Raw genomic sequence first — 21,201 nt, 5'->3', positions numbered from 1 at the left:
GGGGCCACTCTTCATCGCGGTGCGCGGGCCTCTCACTATCGCGGCCTCTCTTGTTGCGGAGCACAGGCTCCAGAGGCGCGGGCTCAGTAATCGTGGCTCACGGGCCCAGTTGCTCCGCGGCATGTGGGATCCTCCCAGACCAGGGCTCGAACCCGTGTCCCCTGCATTGGCAGGCAGATTCTCAACCACTGCGCCACCAGGGAAGCCCCCTGTGATTCTTATTTCAGGTGCTCCCCTTAAAGGTAATATGGGCTGATATTTGTGAAGTTCTTTTCCACGATAGAGGTTAAGAACTTGGGCTCTGCAGGCAGACTGCCTGGGTCCAAATGAAGACCCCCACCACGTACTGCTCCATGACCTTAAGTTACTTAACTTCCTCCAGGCTTGATTGCTTGTAAATGACGATAACAATGACACCTGCCCCACAGAATTGACGTGAGGATGAAAACAGATAATCCGTGCAACGTGCTTAGCCAAGTGTCTGTGCAGAGCAGGCACTCAATTAAATGCTGTTATTACCATGATTAGTTTTCAAAGCACCTTCACATACATTTGCTGCAAACTGGTGTGCACTATTGTTACCGAAAGTGGGAGTCTGGCTGCTGGCCGCTCTAAAGCCAATAAAGAGGCAAGGCTGGTGGAAAGGAAAATTTGCTTTATTTCGGAGGCTGGCAACGTGGGGGGGAGGTGATAAGCAGACTCCTGTCCAAAGGGCGACTCCACCCTCCAGCCCCTGCACTGACGATTGGGGGGCAAGTGCTTTTATAGACGGAGGGAGGGGGCTGCATGCAGAAACGGCAGAGTCAGCTCTGACCGTCATCTTGAAACTGGTCATGCGGTGGTCTGAGCTGCAGCATCTTGATTGTTTTAAGTACAGTTAGTCTTCAGTTCCAGGGTCGGTTTGTTCCCATTTCCTCGAGGCCAGTTCTCGGAATTGTAGCAGCTTATGTCATGGCTACAGTCTGGTCATCATGTAGTTAACTCTACCACCTGCTGGGGGTTTCAGTACCTGTAAGACAGCTCAAAGGATATGGCTCCAGACTATTCTCTATAGCCCTTGAGGGGGAACTAAAGGTCCTTGACTTTGCTTACTGACTAAACTATTATTGTTTTGTCCTGTTTGATTGTTTTCCTTTGCTACTGTATTTTCTCACTTCTTTGATTAAACTTATCCTTTGCCTAAAGTTTTTCTACAGACAAAAGACAGGCAGGGGACATGGGGCGGGGGGGGGGGGTGGGGACCATAGGGTCCTGCTCCGTTTCACTGTTTTGTTACCATTCGACAGATCCATCTTTAGCACAATCCTGTTGGACCTCGATCCCTCCTTATGTTTTAAATTTAAATGTTATGTGACTTCAAAATTTTTAACATACCTGAGATCTGACAAGACAACATTGAGGCTGGTTGGGTATGCTTCTAATTCGAGGCAGGGAAGTAAGCTACTTCAGTGCTTTTATTCTTAGCTGGCAGGACCGCTGGAGAAATCCCAGCCAACAGTTGAGACTCTGCGGATGGTAGAGAAAGCCGAGTCCATCATCCAGTCTCCATCAAGAATCTACTGGCGATGCGCACTGGGCTAGGTTTTTAGGGGGAAAGCTGATGGGAGAAGGGGGGTGAGGGGGGCCATCTAGGACATAAAAAAGAAGTATAAAACACGATCGCTAGCTCAGAAGTTCACACACTGCAAAGATTGCTGTTTGACATACATAGTGGGGGTAATTTTTGTTATTATTGATTTGTTTTTTTTCTTAGTATAAGCAAATAATTAAAATTAGAGGATTTTAAATATAAGCAAATACTGTTCTAGATTCATGGCCTTACCTTTAAAATCAAAGACCTGGGCCCATGTTTTTGCACAGCTGCAATGAGCTAGGTCTAAGTAGCTGCTCCTGCCTTTAGAGGAGGCACGTACTCTTGAGCTGACCACAATCCTCACCACTCCCTATAGCTCCCCAACACTGAGGTCGAATGTCAGTGTGGCCTCATTGTCACTCTTACACTGATGTTGTTCTTATAGTCCAGAAATATTTCGGTACCCACCCCTCATCAAAACTGTGAAAATAAAAGGAAGACCGAGAAGGCATGTGATTTTTCTTACAATGGGCCATTCCTTCATTTCCATCACCTCCCCAGCCAATGTAGGCCTTTGTCGTAATTAATTGAAGAACCAAACCTACAAGCAGGAAAACATAGAAAACAAGATGCACTATTTGTGTCCCATAGACAGTGGATGTTTTCATGGTAAATAATCCTTCCCTTATCACTACCTGAATACACTGAATTATACTTTTCACCTGTCTCCCCTCCAAGACTACAAATTCTTCTAGACTTGTGATTCTCAAATGTTAGCATGTGTCAGAATCACCCGGTGACCTTGTTAACGACTTTTTCTGGGACGCTGCATTACTGATGTGGTTAAGTCGGGGCGGGACTCGAGAATTTGCATTTCTAACAAGCTCCCACGTGATGCTGACACTGCAAGGTGTCTGGAGAACACAGTTTAAGACCCACTGATCTAGAATAAGAATGCTATCTTACTATTATTTATTGAGCACCTACTCCTGTGTGTCAGGGTCTTCAGGTGTTCTGCTTCTAATACTTACAGCAATCCTGAAATAAAGGTGTCCTATTAACTTTCCCTGAGGAAGGGTGCTCTTGGGCACTTACACAGCCAATGAAAGGGCAAGGCTGAGACTCAAGCTCAAGTCCACCTGCCTCCAGGGCCTCACCCCCCCTCCTACAGGACGTAATTTTATTCAGCTGTGTATCCTCAGCACCAAAACCTTCCACCTGCCTCATGATAGCTTCCTAGTGAGTGTTTATTGAATGAACTTGAGATCCACATTGACCAGAAATAGGCATGGAAAAGGTTCTTAAATAAAGAAAAAGGGAGAAGATATTCAGGTAAGGAGGAAATTGCATTGAATGGCCTCTATTTACCTACATTTGGTACAATCAAAGCTTTCCTACTCCCTCCATGTATTTTTCATATTGTACTTTATAATTCTTTTTAAAGAATGCTCAAAATTGGCACACCGTGAGAAGGGGCTTCTGCATGGAGTCATTCCTAATTATGGAGCCGCTTTTTTGTAATCACCTAGGAATCTGTTCCTCAGCCCAGCTCTTTTTCGAGGTAGCCATTTCAGATTGAAAATTTGCTCTGTGAGTAATGTTCCTGTACGTTAATAGTATAATGAAATAAGCATCACTTCAAGGTTGATTTTCAAGTATTCCCATAGAATTACACCGTTTCCCCATAGCAGAGAGAGAAATGCTGCCTGCTCTTGGGACACCGGAACCATCCACTTCTGTATCTGTTTCTTTTCTCTTTCTGTTAAATATTTAGCATGAGAGAATTCACAGGCTTTGGCTATGTCTGTTTTTGCCCAGATCCAAACACAATTTCCTCATTGTACCTTTGATATCCATCGTAGCAATGTTGCAGGGAGGGATGGAACTGCCTATGTTAGGGCCTTGGACAGTAGCAATTGTGATGGTTTGGCATATGTGGATGGCAAAATGAAAAAAAACATACAGGACATCTTGTCCTTTATTACAAGAGCATGGAAGGCCACCAGACAGGAATTCAAATCCTGTTCTCCATCACTTGCTGAGCCACCTTGGGCAAGTGACCCTGTCACTCTGAGCCTTGTTTTCCTGCTCTCTAAAGTGGGGATGTGTAACTTACAGGTCTGTGAAAAAGGGCTTATAACTAAAATACTTTGTGTCTTTTACATGGTGGATGCTTAATAAATGGTAGCTGTTGTTATCATCTCTAAGGCCCTGCTCCTACTTCTTCCTGGATGGGATTTTTGCCTGAAAGAGGAAAAGGAAATGAGAAATGTGGTTAGTGGCTTTAACACCTCCACCCTTGCAGTTTTTGCATCTATGCCTTCCTAGTCCCTCTCACCTCGGACCTCAGGAGCCACTTGAGCAACTAAATATATTCATGTTTACAGAGTTTACCTGCAGTAATTATCGAATATGACTGCAGTGTTTTATGAAGTCCCAGAGACTACCAGTAACAGCCTATAAATATCCCTGTTTAAATTGGTTTTACTAGAACCTCCTGGAGGGAGAGGTTACTGAGTTGCAGACCTGTTACTATGATGTTGAAGCCCTTGGGCCTTGAAGAATCTACACCCTCACACCTGAGATCTCTTTCAAATAGCATAAGACTCGTAAAGGGACAAAATACACACGTGACAATGCATCTGACAAGTTTAATATATACTTAAATTTTATGGCAGTTTAAGGGATTGCATGCTTTTTTTTTTTTTGCATAGAACTGTCATTTCTGGCTGAAATTCAGTCCCTATCCATAGTTAGAAACAGGACAACTAATAATACTTAGTAAGAAAAGAAAGGATTTCGAAACTTTGATTAAGAAGAATAAGGCACTTTACCTGAACAAATTTTAGATGGATCCATTTAAAATGAAATTAAGTGGCACTTAACTGATTTGCAAATTGGGACCTATTTATCTCAGTAAAATGATTAAAGTCTTGATTTATCCCTAAAATTGGCTTTATCATTACATTAAATTATACTAGAAGATTGTTAAAGATTTGTAGGTTCCCTCTATCCCTTTAAATTGTACTTTGTACTGACAATAACTGAATATTGGATAGAATAACTTGATTTTGCAAAGAAATATCTTTCTAATATTTTCCTCTTTTTATTGCAGAAATTGAAACAAATTGAAGAAACAAGAGAAGATCCTGAGAATAGATTATGTACAATTTCCCTGGAGTCATTCAATAAATATAACGGCAATACTGTGATCTTATTAGAAAAAGAGACAAACTCTCTGAACAGGGTTAAAGGACAAAAGGAAGAAAAAGAAAAAAATGAAGAGGCCTCTTTGAGTAGCTCTGATAGGCCTGGGGTAGACAATTTGGAATCTTTGAGTGATTCTTTATATGATAGCTTCTCTTCCTGTGCAAGTCAGGGTTCAAATGATGTGTAAAGGACTTTTTTTCCCCTTAGTGAGCTGGAAATGGAGCACTTAAGAAACAGGGCTGGGAAGCGGGGCAGGTAGAGATGGCAACAAATAAACTATTGCAGTACCAGGGCGGACACTGTCAGATTCACAGCCAGCAGCCCACTGGAGCTTACTTCCCTGACAAGGCAATAAAGATAGACTCTACTTGTTGTGTTCCGTGAGGATTAAAAGTAAACACACCCAGGATACAGAAGTCTTAATTTTGCACTTTTCTTTTGAAAAAGAAGTTGTACAGAAGTTGTAAATTTTTTTTTTGGAAAAGAAATTATATTTGTAGCAAAAAAAAATTTAAAAGACAGCAATAAATTGAATCAGTGCCATGCTCTTGAAGTGATGCCCTAAGTCTTAGAAGTTGATAATATATTTTTGAAAAATTCCAACTCCAGTTTTTGTTCAGGTCACTTGTCCTAGCCCTCAAATTGTTTGTGGGTACACTCTGTAAACGGAAAACAGGGCCTGCCGAAAAACCAGAGGGCTCTCTCTCATCTCCATCTCATAATCTCAATTTGATAGAAACGTTAATCCCAGTGCAATTTCCAAATTGTTGTCAGAGAGATTCAGGTTCTAGTAATAAGTATAATTCTGCTTCTACTGAAAACTGTAAAGGAAGGTACTCAAGTGTGACACTGATCTGAAGCTATATGTATCGGAAACAATGTAATTCTACTTTCCCTCCAGTCATTCATTTCCTTACAACCTCTTCTACTTAGTGGTTCTCTGCAATTCTCAACATTATTAGTTGATTTTTATCTTCTGGCTCTTTTGATTAAAACCTGGTCAATCTATAAATCAAAGTAAATTCCTGTTTGCAATGTTCACTTTGTAAAAAATAAAATGGTTGGTGCTATGAAAAATTCTTACTTTTTAATATCCTTTTTTCCTACAAAGTCTGTTTATATGTAAGGATAAATTCTATTTTAAAGGTTACCGTGTATTTTTTCTAGATGCGAACTATTTATAATTGCTTTTGTACAGGAGGTTGTAAACTAGGCATAACAAATATTTTTAGGATCTATATGGATACTTTAGTACACACTTGCTTCTTTAAAGAGTATTGTATGATCAGTGTTATTTGGTTAATTTGTGCAATTTGTTGTATTTGAATTTTGTTGTCTTAAATGAAAATTGTGTCATTGTCTTTCAGACTTTTTAAGATTCTTTTGTTTCATTTCTGAATAAACGTCATAACACAATCGCACCCTCTGAAAGCTTACAAGAACTTGTTCAAGGACCCTTCGGCGCAATTAGTTGTTTGAATCTCACACGCGCTCCAACGACGCATTCCCCGAAGGAATAAACAGACTAATAAGCAAACTGGCCCTATTCCTCCAAAAACAGTAATTCAGCCAATTGTAAGATTCGAGTCTGCAGACTAGCGAGTAATGGTCAAAGCATTTTCGTCTCCCTGAGGGGTTAACCAACTAGAAATGAGAGGAAGAGGGGGGCAAAGGGAGAGACGGAGCCGGAGGCAGATAGGGAACGATCTCTGCAGAGGAATGACAAGAAAGTCATTGAAGCCCCTTTCCAGACCTGCTCTGCTGGCAGGATAGGGAAATAAATAAATAATCAGCATCCCGGCCTAAGAGAGCTTCCTCCTCCTAAGAGAGGAGGCCCGAGTAGAAGGTGAAGAGGGGCGAAGCTTATGAAGCCCTTTCCACCGAAATGGATGCTGCCTAGGGATTTGGCGGACAGGCGTGGGAACGTGCGGGATTGGGGGCGGGGGCTCCCAGGCGTTCCGGGCGGGCTAGCGGGCTCCCATACCACCTGCTGCAGGGCTCGGCGGCCAGGAAGGCGAACGTAGCGAGGTGGCATTCCGGGAGTGCTCCAGGTGGGTCGCTTGTACAAGAGAGGGGGGATGGGGTGGGGGGAGGTGGGGAGGGGTGTGCCAGTGCCCGAGTCCTGGGCTGGGAAGGCGCGGTACACGAGAGGACGCCGTGAATAGAGCCGGAGGAAGCTGCCCTGCCTTTTGGACGAAGGGGATAGAGGAGAGCAACTCTCGTCTTCACCCCAATTTGCTTTCTAGTGGGAGCTCATCACGGTTGTCCCCGGAGCGGCCCTCTCCTAGGCTAGGCTACCGCACCCCCCAGCGGTGCGCGCGGCAGACGAACCGAGGGCTGAGCGCGCGGAGCTGGGCAGGGTCCCCGCCCACCCCGCCCACCCCGCCCACCCCGCCGCAGGTGAAGCCGAGCCCCGTAACGACCGAGGGGCTTCTCGGAGGAAGAGAAGGCGCAGCTGCACCGGACACACTAGGGAGCTTGCGAGTGGGCAACTTTGCCAGACGCACGGGAGCGCGGCCCCGCACTCCCTGCCGGGTGGACCGGACCCTGCCGCGGGCAACCCACCAGCCCCCAGGGGCGCAGAGGAGGGGGGCAAGCGCCCCTGCAAGCAGAGGCAAGCGGTCTTCCCACCCCACCTCCTACGTCCTGCTGACGGCGCCCGGCCGACCGCCGCGGCACCTGCTGCGCCCTCCTCCTCCCTCTTTCCCCAGTCTCCAGCCTCCCAGCCTCGGAAAACTACACTCTCCCTCTCCCCCTCGAGGCGTCCCAGTCCGGGGCACGTGCGGAGGCGGGAGAGGAGGGCGATCGGAAGGGGGTGGAGACGTGAAAAGACTGTCCCAGCCTTCCCCGCTCGCCACCTCCACCCCAACTCGGCAGCCGTCACGTGGTGCCTGGAGTGGGAGGTGGGGAGAAGAGGCGAGACTTTTTTGGGTGCTCCGGATCGCCAGCAGTTCCTTCAGCCTCCGTCGCCAACTCCGGAGACGCCGCGCACTGCCCGGGAGCGCGAGCCAGAGGAGCGACGACCCGCAGCCGGGGGCCCCGGCGCGGGCGATGCGGGCGCCGGCGGCGGCACCTGCGGCTGCTCTTGGCAGCGGCGGTCGCTTCGGCGGCGGCAGCGCGGGCCCCGGCAGTCTCGGCAGCCACAGCCGCTGCGGCCAGGACAGCCTCCGCCGCGGTCGCCGCTTCTGATGCGCCTGCCCGCTCCCGGCCCCGCGGCTCCGGGAGGATGTGGGTCCTCGGCATCGCGGCAACTTTTTGCGGACTGTTCTTGCTTCAAGGTAAGAAGACGAAGCGGCCAGCCGTCCGGCCGGGATCGCACACCCCGTCTACCCGCTGGCCGCTCTGCCTCCCCTGGGCGCTCACCTCCGCGCCCGTGCTGTGCACGGGTTGCCCGGCGGCAGTTCGGCGGCGGCGAGTGGTGCCCAGGGGCGCTAGATGGGGAAGTCCCCAAATCCTGCGCTGCAGGAGGAGCGGCGGATTGGTGGGACTCGGGCTGCAGATGCTCGGGCTGCGCGGTCGAAAGAAGAAGCTGGGCTGTGGAGGAGGGAAGGTCCGAGCCGTGCAGGGTCTCGGCGAGGGAGCGGGGGCGACAGTCCGCGAACCCGCCAAGTTGTCAGGCGTCTCTAGCAACCCGTGGTAGTGGCGCCGCCGACAGGTGAGCGGCGTGCTGGTCAGCCTGTGGCCCGGGCTGGCCGGGGCTGCGTTGCTGCGCTCCGAGCGCGACCGCTGTGGGTCTGGGAGGGGAGGTGCGCCGGGTCCGGGGCTCGTCTGCCCGGGAGCCGGGGGCAGTTAGGTCTAGACGCGAGCTCGTAGATCCGAGCGGAGCAGTCGGGCTGGGGCGGGGAGAAGGGCAGAAACGTCTGGCTCCTTCCCTCCAGTACAGGAGCGGCTCCCAATCCAGCTCTGCAGAGCTGGGACCCGGACCGGGAGTCCTAGCCAAACGGAGCCCTGAAAGCCGGGGAGAAAGGACTGTGGTGTCGCGGCCGGGGATGCGCGCGCACGCACGCACGCCCCTTGCCACACGCCGCGGCCACCCCTGCTGCTGCGGGAACCGTCCCGAAGAAAGGCGGGGGACTCGGGGCGCAGTAGCACTGAGCGCCCGGCCCTTCGTCCGCCTGGGGAGCCTCGGAGCCACAGCACAGGGATGCCGGCTTCCACAATCAAAGAAAACAAAAGGCGTCTGCGAAGGCAATCGCGAACGGTGCCGACGTAGTAATTAACTCATTTGTAACCAATTAACAATTAGGCAAAGCCTTCGGCGTAGGCTGGAGCTGACGCACGTCAGCTCCTCGGCTCTCGGGCGGCATAGCCCTCCTTTCAACTTCCGTGGGGGGAAAGCCAGGTGTGGTGCCGGATGGGCTCTTTGTTTCTGGAGAGTGGGTCCAGGGGTCTCGGGCCAAATCCCGCTTTATATCCTGCGGGACCTTCGGTGGCCGCGCCGCCCTCTACCGGCTTCAGCCGCGGCCGCCTTCCGGGGGAACCCAGGAGGGAGGGAGCCGCAGCTGGCTGGGGCGAGGCGCGGGATGCTGGTTTCTGGGGTGGTCTCGGGGCGGCCGGGTCTGAATCCGACTGCGTCTGTCCCGCAGGCTTTGCGTTGCAAATCCAGTGCTACCAGTGTGAGGAATTCCAACTGAATAACGACTGCTCCTCCCCCGAGTTCATCGTGAATTGCACGGTGAACGTTCAGGACATGTGTCAGAAAGAAGTGATGGAGCAAAGCGCAGGTAAGAGACCGGCAGCCCTCCTCCTCCTCCCCTCGCCAGCCTGGGCTGAGGTGGGAGTGAGGGGGGCCATTGCATTACAGGAAAAGGGATTGACTTTGATATAATGCGCCCACTGGTTATCACAGATGTACTTTTACAGAGCTGGGAAAATGAAAAGTCCCAAGTTACTTTAATCTCATTAGAGTTAATTACCAGTGCTTCTCCCCGAGGGACTGGCGAAGGGAAGTGCATTTCAATGAGTGGCTCTTTTTTTATTGACTCCCCTCACCTCCCTCTGCTAAAAGCTGATCGGGAGACTGGAAAATGTATGGATAACCAGCTCTGCGTGGGCAACTGGACAGTAGCCTGTGAGCAGTGTCAGCCTGAAATATGAAGCTAGTTGAAGTTCCCAGAGGTCAGCACTTGAAAAATGTGTTTTGTCAAAGAGCCACGCCATATTTCCTTGAAGAACACTACAGGATCTTTATTTTAGAACTAATGCATCAAATTCCAGGCACAAATTGCCAAAGACCTTTCAAGGGAATGTAGTTCCCCGCCCCACAAGCTTAGCTGCTAGCGGGCTGACAGAGGGCCTGGGCATGAGGCGAAGAAAGAAAGGGGTCTTGTGAGAGAAAACCTCACTGATTTCCTGCAGTCTTCTCACGGAGCTGGGGCTCCCCAGCCCCCCCCCCCCAGTAGTCTAATCAGAAATCAAAGTCCCCCTAAAAGTGCAACTGGAACTTTGGGGAAATGGGTGAACTGGAGTTTCAATGCCAAGGTCAGATCCATGAACATAGACTTTGCCATTGTAAGGATGTTGAAAAGATGGGTGAATGATATTCAGTGCACCCTAGCGCTGCTTCTCTTGAGTTTGCTGAACTGCCCTGCCCTGCCCTGCCCACGGAGCCTGGTGAAGGGTCCAACTTGTTAAGTGATTCCCTTACCCCACTGGCAAATTAATGCAAGGGCTCTAGTTTTAAAGTGAGCACCTTGGGAAAGTAGTTTCTTCCCAGAGAAGGGCCTGGAAGTGCCTTGTGGCTTACCACATAGTAACCTGGGGAGCAGATAGCTGGTCACTGTGCTGTGATGTGGCGTGTGTGCAGGCAGCTTTAAAGGCTCTTCTTTATAGGTCATTAACAGTCTAGGTGTGGAGTCTTTCCACCAGAATCACTCTTCTGGGAAGTCTGAAACGTAATCGCTCTCAAGAATAACGTCTCAAAAAAAGCAGCATGCAATTGTTTTGTCACATGGGATTCGCACTGTTAAAAAGGCAAAACAAAACTTAGTGATGATTTTGTAGCTAAGATTGACACGCATGATTCTGACAGGTTGTTTCTTTTCTGCTTGTTTCATTCCTGAGAATTTTATCTGAGCAAAAATGGGCTGCCCTTCTACCTGAGGAACTCCTGTAATTTTCATCAGAATCACTTTGAACACTTTACTGTGTCTCTCAAATATCTGTAGCTTTTTTCCAGGCAGTAGTTTAGAGCCAGACAAAAATGGGGATGTGGAACTTTCTCGTCGTCCTCTAGGCCACTGCTTACCTGGGTATCATTTATCATAACCTGGGATATGGTTGCCACGAGAAGAGGACAAGCTATGAACCAAATTACAAGCCAGAGGAGGTGTCTTTCTGAGAGACATTTCTTGCTCTCTAAAAGTGTATCTGAGGTGAACCTTACAAACTCCATTTTCAAAGTGTGGTTATTCATCTTGCTTCCCCCTCTCCTCCGCCACACACTGTAAAAAAAAAAAAAAAGGCAGCGCTGGCATGATAACTCCTAGCTTCTGCCCGTGAAGCTGTAGCGCAGAGAGTCCATCAGTGCCTGACCTGAAGTTGCTATTAGCTCAGTCAAGGTGGGCATCTTGTCGCCAAACCAGGTTTCTCCCGCCACATGTCATAGGCTAGAGGGTGACAGACACCGGAGAAATAAGGCAAGCTCAATTGTGAAATTTGAGAAACAGAAACAGTTGATGGGCTCAAAGGAAAAACCAGTTATTAGGGAAAGGATGCAAGCTCTGCGCACGTGGAAACCAGGCATTCTTAGCCTGAATTCAATAGAAATCAGCCAAATGCGCGTTTCTGTGTTTAAAGTGCAATGTTCGTGGAGGGATGGGGGCAGGAGGGGGAGTGGGCTGAAATTTCCAAGGCACTTCCATTTTCATCATGTGCTGGCTAGAGACCAATCAATTTAAGTGGCTATTAACCCTCCCCTTGTTGGCAGGGATGGAGAGCCAACCTAAAAACTCTGATTGTTAAGTGACCACAGCGTAGTATACACATCACAGTAGCAACAGCTAACTCCTGTTGTGTGCCCTGTGTACCAGGCTCTTTCCTTGTGCTTTACATGGGGGAAATTACCTGACATCTGAGCATCCTCTTTTGAGGCCCTTATTTCCCCAGGCCACCACCCACCGTGTTTAATTACACTGCAGGGTCAACTTCTCCCGTCTGGAGCAAGAAAGTCCCACCTGTTCAATGATGCTATTAGGAATCGAAGTCAGAATCATTTGTGCTTGACCAGTAACATATACTGTTCCAAGAATTTTAGTGCTTTGGAATCGAAAGGGCTTTTGTTGCTGTTATTGTTGTTGTTTTAATTTTTTTTTTAATCATATACACTTTTCTATAAGAAAAATTACAAAAGGGGGGTTAGCAATCTTCTTTCTACTCCATCTCGTATAACCACCTCCTGAATTTCTCCTTTAACAGAGAAAGTTCACCACCTTTTGCAGCTCATACACGAAAACTAACCTACCTTTGCATAAAGATTATAAGTAAATATAACAGAAGAATCATACTTACAGGGATAAACCATAGTGGGTAGTTGATTTTTAGTTAAGTGTGCACATTGGAATCTGAGACTTTTGTTCAAATCCACATGTCTGGGCCCCTCCTTGAAGAGGCCAGTTCTGGAAGTCTGTGGTTTAGCTGGCCATCGGTCAGCCCCCGCAGGTGACCATGGGGTGCCCTAAATTGAGAACTGCTGGTCTGGACCAACCTTTTTGTGTTATAGAGGAGGAAAACGAGGGCCAGAGAAATTAGATGTCTGGTCCACGTCTGTCAGCCAATGGTTACTGCGAGGCACCTGCTTCCTGGGCCAGCACCTTACACAGGAAAATATGCTGCCAGGGTTGCCTGCAAAGATACTTCAGGTAAAGTGCTAAAGACTTAGACAATTCTCATGCCCGCCAATCTCACCTAATAGGCTTAGTGAACTGGGTGGAGTGCACGAGCCACAAAGTGGATTTTGTAAGAACAGGAGAACCAACCGGCAGAATTTGTAAAGTCTGAGTGCTATGAGGACTGGCATTTTTCATAGGTATAGAAAAACCAGGGTTTTAAATGGACCAAGATTTTAATGAACCAAGCGAGTTTGACATCAAGCAAGAATGAAAGGCATTCTCTTTCCAAAAAAAGACCAGCAATGCAATATGCCCAGGCCTTCAGACAGTCCTTTTCTGGATTAAGTCTGCAAGCTCAGCTCTTAGGAATTTTCAGGCAGGTACATTTGATTTTCAGTTGGGAAGTACATTTAAAATTAACCTTTACCTATTCCCCAGAGCGGCATTCCTATTAGATGCTGAGATGATTTTCTGCTCTTTTTCCCCTTGGTCATTTATGGAGAAATAAGGCATGGGTTGTGGGGAAGAGAAGGTGTCTCTCATTGTCCTTACTAATTGATATTTAAATGTTTGCATAATGAATGACTTGTTCTCTCCAGCTCTGCACTTAATGAGTTACTGTCTATGAACCAGCACCCTGGATAATGACATTTCTCTTGCTTTCGCCTGTCACCGCCCTCCGCAAATGTTTCAAATACCGATTTTCACTTCAGAATAGAAGCCCCCCGCCCATGAATTTTAAAACCGGGGTATAAAGAACGTGAATCTGCATTTGTTGACAGTGCAATCTTGTAATTAGAGTTTTTCCTCTTGACTAGATACAGTGAAAGGGGCGTAATTTAATTTTTATAGACTAGCCAATTTCTGCCCTTAGTAAAATATAGCTCTGTCACTGAGCAAACCGTTACAGGTTCTCCTAAACCTTATTTAAAAGTTAAATGCAGTATATTGAGAGAAAGTTCATGGTCTGAATCTGTAAGCTAATCGATCTCTTCACCCATCCTTTGCAACAGGCATTAATCTATTTGTCTGTTTTGCAGTACACGATGTGCTGATTTATATGCCATGTTGCATCTACATTATGGCTGTATAAGTAATGGCTATTTTCCTTTTGGGTTAGTTAGTTGCTCATTAAGCTGGGCAGGGATAGCTCCATGCCTTGGATAGGTTAATTGTATGCCTTATTTTCTCATGAGCTATCGAAACGTAAGGGGATAGCAAGAGAGGACCTGGGGTCTCTAATCAGTCACCCACTCTTAGCAGAAAGCAGTGGAAAGCTAACCATGGCCTATGTTCTCTTAAGGCTGTGTGTGCTCTGCTTAGTTTCACCAAGATTTACAATAACAGGCTGTAGTTTGTCTTTGGGGTGGTCCTGGCAGGAAGAAGGGCCAATTTTGCTTATCAATATTATATCAGAGTCCCTTTATACCCGGATTCTTTAAAGCGCACACATATGCACACACATGGCATATATATGTATGAGCGTATATTTTTACATTTTGCTTATATTAATTTACACACACAAACATAATTCTTGTGAGAAAAGAAGTGAAAATATTGCATCCTCCTTTTTTGTAGCTGTTCAGATCGTACAAAGACGTTTTCTAACTTCTTTTCCCCAGAACATCTCTGTTCAGAGTACCAGTGACATTTGTTAATCTTCTAGTGCCCTTTATCTGCTCCATATCTTTTTCTCTCACCTCTTCTCTCCTGTCATCTCCCTTTTGAACATCCTACCTGTAGCCCTTACTTTCTCATTCCCAAATCCATTTTGCATCACTGAGATGGGCTATGGACTCCACTCTAAGAATAAAGTAAAGAACAAAAATGAAAAATTCACCATATTTTAACTTTGCCAAGGAGACTGCAACAGATTAAAAAACTTTAAAATATAAAAGATTCAGGTGTCAAGAAAGATATTCTCATATATTAACACCGGCCCTGCTTAAAAAGGTTTCCATGTCAACCTCAATAATGTTATGAATTACACGGGGAAGGATTCTGTGCGATGAATGTCGATATCACTACCTCCTTTCCAGTGGGACCCTGAAAGAACACCTTTCTCTCCAGAGCAAGACATTTTGCCAATCAGATTGTTCACTTAGTTCTCAAGATGCATCATCTTTTTCATGTGGCAGGCATAGCCGACTTCTGAGGAGGTCTTCGGAGGGTGAATGTCAAATGTCATTAGTCCCTCGGACTCTCCAGTACGTAAAGCATTTGTTTATGTTAACTTTACAGCTGGACAAGCAGCCAGGGCTGACCTCCCATCTCCAGAGATGAAACGTTTGAAGATTGGTCCAGCTTCTCCCATAACACTAATTCCTCCCACTGAGATTTCATGAAAGCTTCCATCATTGATGGTTTTCCTAATGAGTTTAAACAGAGAGGCTTCAAAGCTGGGTTTTTTCTCCCAAGTGAAAAATGAAACGAACTATGAAAACAAAACACACCGTTACCTTTTGAACTTTGAAAAGGAAATCTGCTTCCCTTATATATTCCTGAAATAAAAAGATCTGAATATACAGCCTGCTTTCTGTCTCTCCCTCTCCCCTTCCCGCCTTCTTTCCTTCTTGTCTGCCTTCCTCTCTCCCTCCCTTTCTCTTTCTTTTTTTCTCTGATTGACTGACTTAGGTTCTCATGCCCAAACCTGGGAAAGGTTTATTATCGCACTGTGCAGCGGTAGCCCACACACTAACCCCTGTTGTCAGCAGTTGAATGGAAAGGGTATCCATCACCATTAGGGAGCGAACAACAATGCTCCAGGTTTCCCAGGCTTGGTAACTTTGCAGAGGTTACTTAACATCCCAGGGGCTTAGCTTCCTCCCCTGTAATATGCAGAAACAGGCCACCTGTCTTCTTATGAGATCCAGCAAGGCAGTGAGGAATGCTGTCAGTATAACCACCTTAAGAAACCAGTACTAAAGATGGAAACCTGCAGGAATGCTCCCCAGGAGTTGCTTCGTTCACTCTCCATAGCTGCCTCTGAAGGCTGGCCCAGGCACCTGAGCCTAAGTTACTCTGCATATTACTTCTTCATTTCTCAGACCGAAGGAGTCCTTGCATGTAACCTTTCATTCCTTATAATAGGGTCCTTATACTTAGCCTGGAAGGTTCACAGTGAGATAATATATTCACTTGATAGTTGGTGAATCTGAGATGCAGAGAGATTTAGCAATTTGCTCAGGACCACGCAGCCAGTGGGACTGGAATTCAAGTCCTTTTTCTTCCCCAGGATTTTTTCGATCACTCTAATACCACTTCTTTTCTGTATTTTAATTACAACTTTTTTGAGATATAATTTATGTACCATACAATGCATCCTTTTAGAGTGTATAATTGATTTGTTTTTAGTATATTCACAGAGTTGTGAATATAATCTAATTCCAGATATATATCGAATTCCAGAACATTTTCATCACCCCCAAAAGAAACCCTGTAACCGTTAGCTGTCACTAATCTGGGAACCACTAATCTACTTTCTGTCTCTATGGATTTGCCTATTCTGGACATTTCCTGTAAATGGAATCACAGAAAATGTGATTTTTCGTGACTGGCTTCTTTTGCTTAGGATAATGTGTTCAAGGTGCACCTGTTTCACATCCCATTTTGAAGTTCACCTTTCCTCTTGCTTGTGCGGGGGTCTGAAGGGAAAACTCAGGCTTGGCGAGTCCCTCAGTTAGAGTGGGGTGGGATGAGATGGGGTAGGAGAGGGCATGGCTATGAACCTGGAACTCCAGGGGCTAATTAGCCAGTTTGCTGAGTTGAACTAAAAACCTGTGCCAAGAGCAAGCTGTCCCGGGGAGCCGTGGGGCAAAGGACCCCGCACTGGGCTTCCCATCCATCGCCTCCCTATCCATTGCCATCTGTTAATCTGCTTTTCCCTGAGGGGACCTTGAATTCGTTTGTTAGCCACAAGAATCCTCAGGCATCTTGGGTGGGCTATTCCTGATGCCAGAAGCTTTTATCAGTGATCCCAGCTGCCCATCCCAACATCTGGCCTCACCCGTAGACCATAGCCCTCAAGCGTCCTGCACCTCTTAGGTTAGAAGAGATCTTCATTTATAATTTCACAGATGAGAAGACTGTAGTTTTCTTTCCTGAGGGCTTAAACATCTTGATGAGTCCATTTCCCTTTCTTCCCTTGAGAAGGCTGGAGGGTAGAGCAGGTTGAGAAGTATTCTGGGGAGACATTTTAGTTAAGGAGATGGGATTCTGGTGTGATTTGATCATCTACAAGGAATACTCAGTAAACATGTGCAAATCTAGCCTTTTTCTACCAAACCAAGTCACTGGTTAGAGTCTTTATGTAGGCACAGCTGTTCACTCCTTCAGAAGGTATAAGTTTCTTTTCTTTTCTTTCCCTCTCAAAGACTAAGCTGAATTCTTCTTTGCCTTGTGGTGCAAGTGATTGTATTTTGGGGGAAGAGAATTGCTGGTAGAGGACAATGTTTCCTCCCCTGGGCATTCCACAAAAGGCCATATCTATAAAGTAGGAGTTTCAATCAAACCTGTGATGAATCATCCTGTGAATAAACAAAAGAATTATGATATATGTCACTAATTCCTTCTATCCATGGTAAACTTTGGGCTGTGGCTATATTGTGATTCAGGAACCGTTTTCACAAGCCAAAACTATACCACATGTTCCCTTATTAATAAATTACTTCCAACCTTCTGATTGCCTTCAACAGTCCAAAGCAAAGCAGCAGATGAACTGAATTAAGTGCTTTCAATAAGGTGAAACCATAAAAAGTTTGTAATAAATTGCTTTTTTTTCCAACAATGCATTTAAATAGAATAAAGCAGGGATAGTTCACAACCCTGATTCCCAGCTTTCTGACTTTGCAATAAACCAGGAGAGGGATCCAGATGCAAAAGTGATTGAAGTGTTGCATTATTCTAAGGAAGTTGTGATACTTGGTCCAGGGCATTTCATTTCTCACTGGACATGGACAATAGCTTTTGATGTTTTTCTATTTCTTGGACTTGTCGGTGAGAGCGGAGGATTGGTGGAGACAGTGCCAGGAGCGGGTGATACCCGGAGAGGCTCTCAGCCCTCCGCCCGCTGTGGTCCAGCGTGCTGTACTCGCTGTGACTATGAATGCCCTGCACTGAGGCTGCTTCAAAGAGCACCCAAAGTGATGCTGGGTGATGGGTTTTGTGCACTGTTTCGTTGCTTAAGCAAAATCTGGCAAACCACTCAGGTCTCCGGTAACTTCAGAGATAACAAGAGGCTAGGCAGGTTGATGAGTTTTCCACCCAGTGAGGACATCCAAATGGATCTCGGCTTCAAAGCCAGCTGCGAGATAATCTTTCGAGAATTTCCCTGGCTTCAGAGAGAAAGGCCGAGAGTGGGTGGGACCGCACCTGGAGAGGGAAGAGTTTGCTGACTTTCTTTAAAGAGGCCAAACATCATTCTACTCAACCTGGCACTGGCTGTTGGAAGGGGAAAAAGGAAGAAAGCAGGTCAGAAGCAGTTCTACATAAGAGTGGGTTAAGATCCAGAGAGGCTAAACCATCCGTGTAAAACCTGGGTCTGTGTGTAAAAGCCAACCGGGGGCCCTGCTTACCTGTGCTTCTGGAATTGACCTTCCCTGGTGTTGGTGATGACAGAGGGATGCTCTGACAATTTTATTTTTGTTCAGTGTTCTCCAGCCAGCAGTTTGCCTGGCGCAGGATCCTTTAGTATTTTAGAGCATCTTTTCCTAAGCGAATTGAATTGTAGCTTCATTCACTAGTGTCCATTCCCAGTGTTCATTTCTGTGCCCAGGGCTCCTGAAAGCGCACTGTGCCTGCCTCCCTCTTCCTTTGTCTCTCTCGGTCTCTCTGTTTCTCCCCCTCCTTCCCTATCTCTCTTTCACACACATACACTTACACTCACTCACTGCTATGCAGACATCCCATAAATATTTGCTGAATGAGTATGCTTGAAAGATCAAGTTTCAAGCTAAAATAAATAGGTTTATCTGTTGGTATTTTTAAAATATTATATTGAAAATGAGGGCGCTTAAATCTGTATCATAAGAGGAAACAAAGAACAAAGATAAGTTGAGTATACTTTTTGCCTTTTCGTTAAACTGCAAAGAGTCTACTAATGCCTGTTAATGTCATTTAAGGAACAACTCTGAAGTGTAATCCACCCCAGTTTTTCTAGTAGGTCAGCTTTTAAGGATGTGCCTTGAATAGGAGTGTTTTCTGGAAACACACGCACCCCCCCTACTTCTGCAATATTCCGCTAACTTGGTAGTCAAGCTGAGAACAGGTCACCACCCAGCCAGTTCTATCAGCTGGAGGTTTAAGTATTTAGAACTCTGTTACATTGACATCTGCCTTTGTCATGAACTCCCTTAGGAAGAAAACCAATCCTTCCATGTAGTCATATCCCCCCAACAAATCTCCGTTCCCTCTCCCCAGGCCTCTCCCACACAGGAGACGCAAGTTTAAAATACAAATGGATAGGTCCCACGAGACAGAGGCAATCCAGACTTTCAGCTGGGGGATGTACTTCTAAACCATTTGGTTTTGGAAAATTAAACCACAGAGAGAAGCAGAAAAAAAAAAAAAAAGACTGTGTTTTATGTTTTTGTTCTCCCATGGTCTGTCTTGCACTTAACACTGTTTCACTAGGCTCTAAGAATCCAACTAATTGCTTGTATTCTTGCCCCGTTTATTGAATATCATTAATATCATTGTCATAAAACCTGGATGTCATTCTTTTGTTGAAGCTCGAAGAAGTTCTGGCTGCAGTAGCTTCAGGCATCAAGAAGCATTTAGGTCTATTCCCCTCATTGGTTTATGGGACATAGTTTCAAAAGAGAAGGACATAGTTTCAAAAGAGAACCAGCCATTGCTGCTGCCAGATTCCTTTATGATCTTACCTCCACTCTGGACCTCACTTTCTGTATCACTTAAGAATGTCTTTCACAGACCTACTAGAGAATGGACTTGAGGATATGGGGAGGGGGAGGGGTGAGATGTGACAGAGTGAGAGAGTGTCATGGACATATATACACTACCAAACGTAAAATAGCTAGCTAGTGGGAAGCAGCCGCATAGCACAGGGAGATCAGCTTGGTGCTCTGTGACCACCTAGAGGGGTGGGATAGGGAGGGTGGGAGGGAGGGAGACGCAAGAGGGAAGAGATATGGGAACATATGTATATGTATAACTGATTCACTCTGTTATAAAGCAGAAACTAACACACCATTGTAAAGCAATTATACTCCAATAAAGATGTTTAAAAAAAAAAAAAAAGAATGTCTTTAGTGGCAAGTAATGGAGACTTGAGTCTTAAAGGCCTGTACTGTTTATCTAACAAGATAATCCAGAAGAAGGATGTCCTGGGGTTGCTTCCACAACTCAGTGATGTCATCGAAGACCCAGGTTTTCTCCATTTTCCTACTCATTTTCCTAAGCATTGGCTTTTTGTCCTGAGGCTAATTGCCTCTTGGTCACAAGGTGGCTGCTTATATTCAATTAAAGGGAAGGGATAGCACCAAGGAGCTTTTCTCTCTAGCTTTTCCTTTTAACAAGAAAACAAAATCTCTCCCAAAGTCCCCCCAAGAGACTTCTCCTTATCTTTCATTGATCAGAATGTTGTCTCATGGCCACTGTTTGCTGTAAGGAAGAAAGCAGAGGATGGCTATTGGGTGGCCAACTGTCAGTGTCTGCCAAATCACCTTTTGAGAAATCCTTGCACAAAACTGGAAAGAATCAAGCACAGTGCTTCCAAGCCCACTGGAGAAAGAACAGGGATGATTCCCTCTCCCGGACATCACCCGCTCTTTTGCGTAAAACAAACACTGAAATGCATCGTCAGAGGACCTCCATCATGAATCACTGTCACATTTTTCTCTTTTGGCTGTGCTGTGGGGCATGCAGGATCTTAGTTCCCAGACCAGGGATCGAACCTGTGCCCCCGGCAGTGGAAGTGTGGGGTCCTAACCACTGGACCACAGGGAATTTCCCACCTGTCACATTTTGGAAAGGGAAAGAAGTACATACGCTAGCAAGTGATGTCCCGACGTTTAGTTCAAGATGTATGTGACATTTCAGAATTTTGGTTCACTGAATGATGAGATGTAAGAGTATGACTAAGTTTTAGTGTGAGGATATTTTCTACAGGACAGAATGATGGGTTCGTGGCGACAAATACAAGGGTGCCTTGAGTTAAACGCTTCGATGTTCTCGGCTCGTCCCATCTGGAGGCATTATGCCACCGAGGACTTTGTTGTCCCTAATTTGGGTAAATTTGTATGCAAGAAGCTGATTATTCATCTTTGGGCCCCGTGATGTTAACTTTGCCATTTCGGAACAATAATCAGAAGGCCTTCAAGGTTAAAAATGCAAGAGCACGGTTTCATAAATCACTGCAGGGCACTGTTAATAGTGAGATGGTAAGTCATAAATATCTGTCCCCTCAGTCCCCCACGGCAAACTGGGGAACAAAGGCACCAGCTGAGGAAAAGCACGTGTCTGTGCAGAAACCTTCCTGGCTCAGAAAGTTATAAATGAGCAGACAAGTCCACATCTAACGTGAAACTCAAGTAAAACTAACAGTTGGCATCGTACATTATGGGTGGGTTG

At 46.2% G+C, this 21,201-nt stretch overlaps 2 protein-coding genes across 6 annotated transcripts in view; both read left to right on the top strand.

The window, feature by feature from the left end:
* The window catches only part of NCKAP5 (NCK associated protein 5), a 1,042,158-nt gene extending 1,036,921 nt beyond the window's left edge, over nucleotides 1-5,237 (top strand). For 3 of the 5 annotated variants that reach the window (XM_061199363.1, XM_061199362.1, XM_061199380.1), the window contains one exon: nucleotides 4,689-5,237. In XM_061199363.1, coding sequence (XP_061055346.1) covers nucleotides 4,689-4,970 — 282 coding nt within the window. In that variant the 3' untranslated portion in view covers nucleotides 4,971-5,237. The remainder of the gene's footprint in view (nucleotides 1-4,688) is intronic. The other 2 variants (XM_061199388.1, XM_061199372.1) reach the window with 1 other exon arrangement.
* A 2,700-nt stretch (nucleotides 5,238-7,937) lies between these two features.
* LYPD1 (LY6/PLAUR domain containing 1) overlaps nucleotides 7,938-21,201 on the top strand; it is a 58,173-nt gene continuing 44,909 nt past the window's right edge. Inside the window, exons 1-2 of the mRNA XM_061199354.1 lie at nucleotides 7,938-8,061; nucleotides 9,370-9,507. Of these exons, the coding sequence (XP_061055337.1) occupies nucleotides 8,010-8,061; nucleotides 9,370-9,507 (190 nt within the window). The 5' untranslated portion in view covers nucleotides 7,938-8,009. The remainder of the gene's footprint in view (nucleotides 8,062-9,369; nucleotides 9,508-21,201) is intronic.

Source organism: Eubalaena glacialis, chromosome 1 (genome assembly GCF_028564815.1).
Source record: "Eubalaena glacialis isolate mEubGla1 chromosome 1, mEubGla1.1.hap2.+ XY, whole genome shotgun sequence".
Classification (NCBI taxonomy): domain Eukaryota; kingdom Metazoa; phylum Chordata; class Mammalia; order Artiodactyla; family Balaenidae; genus Eubalaena; species Eubalaena glacialis.
The sequence above is the reverse complement of the archived record's forward strand: the minus strand, read 5'-3'. Positions and strand labels throughout refer to the sequence as shown.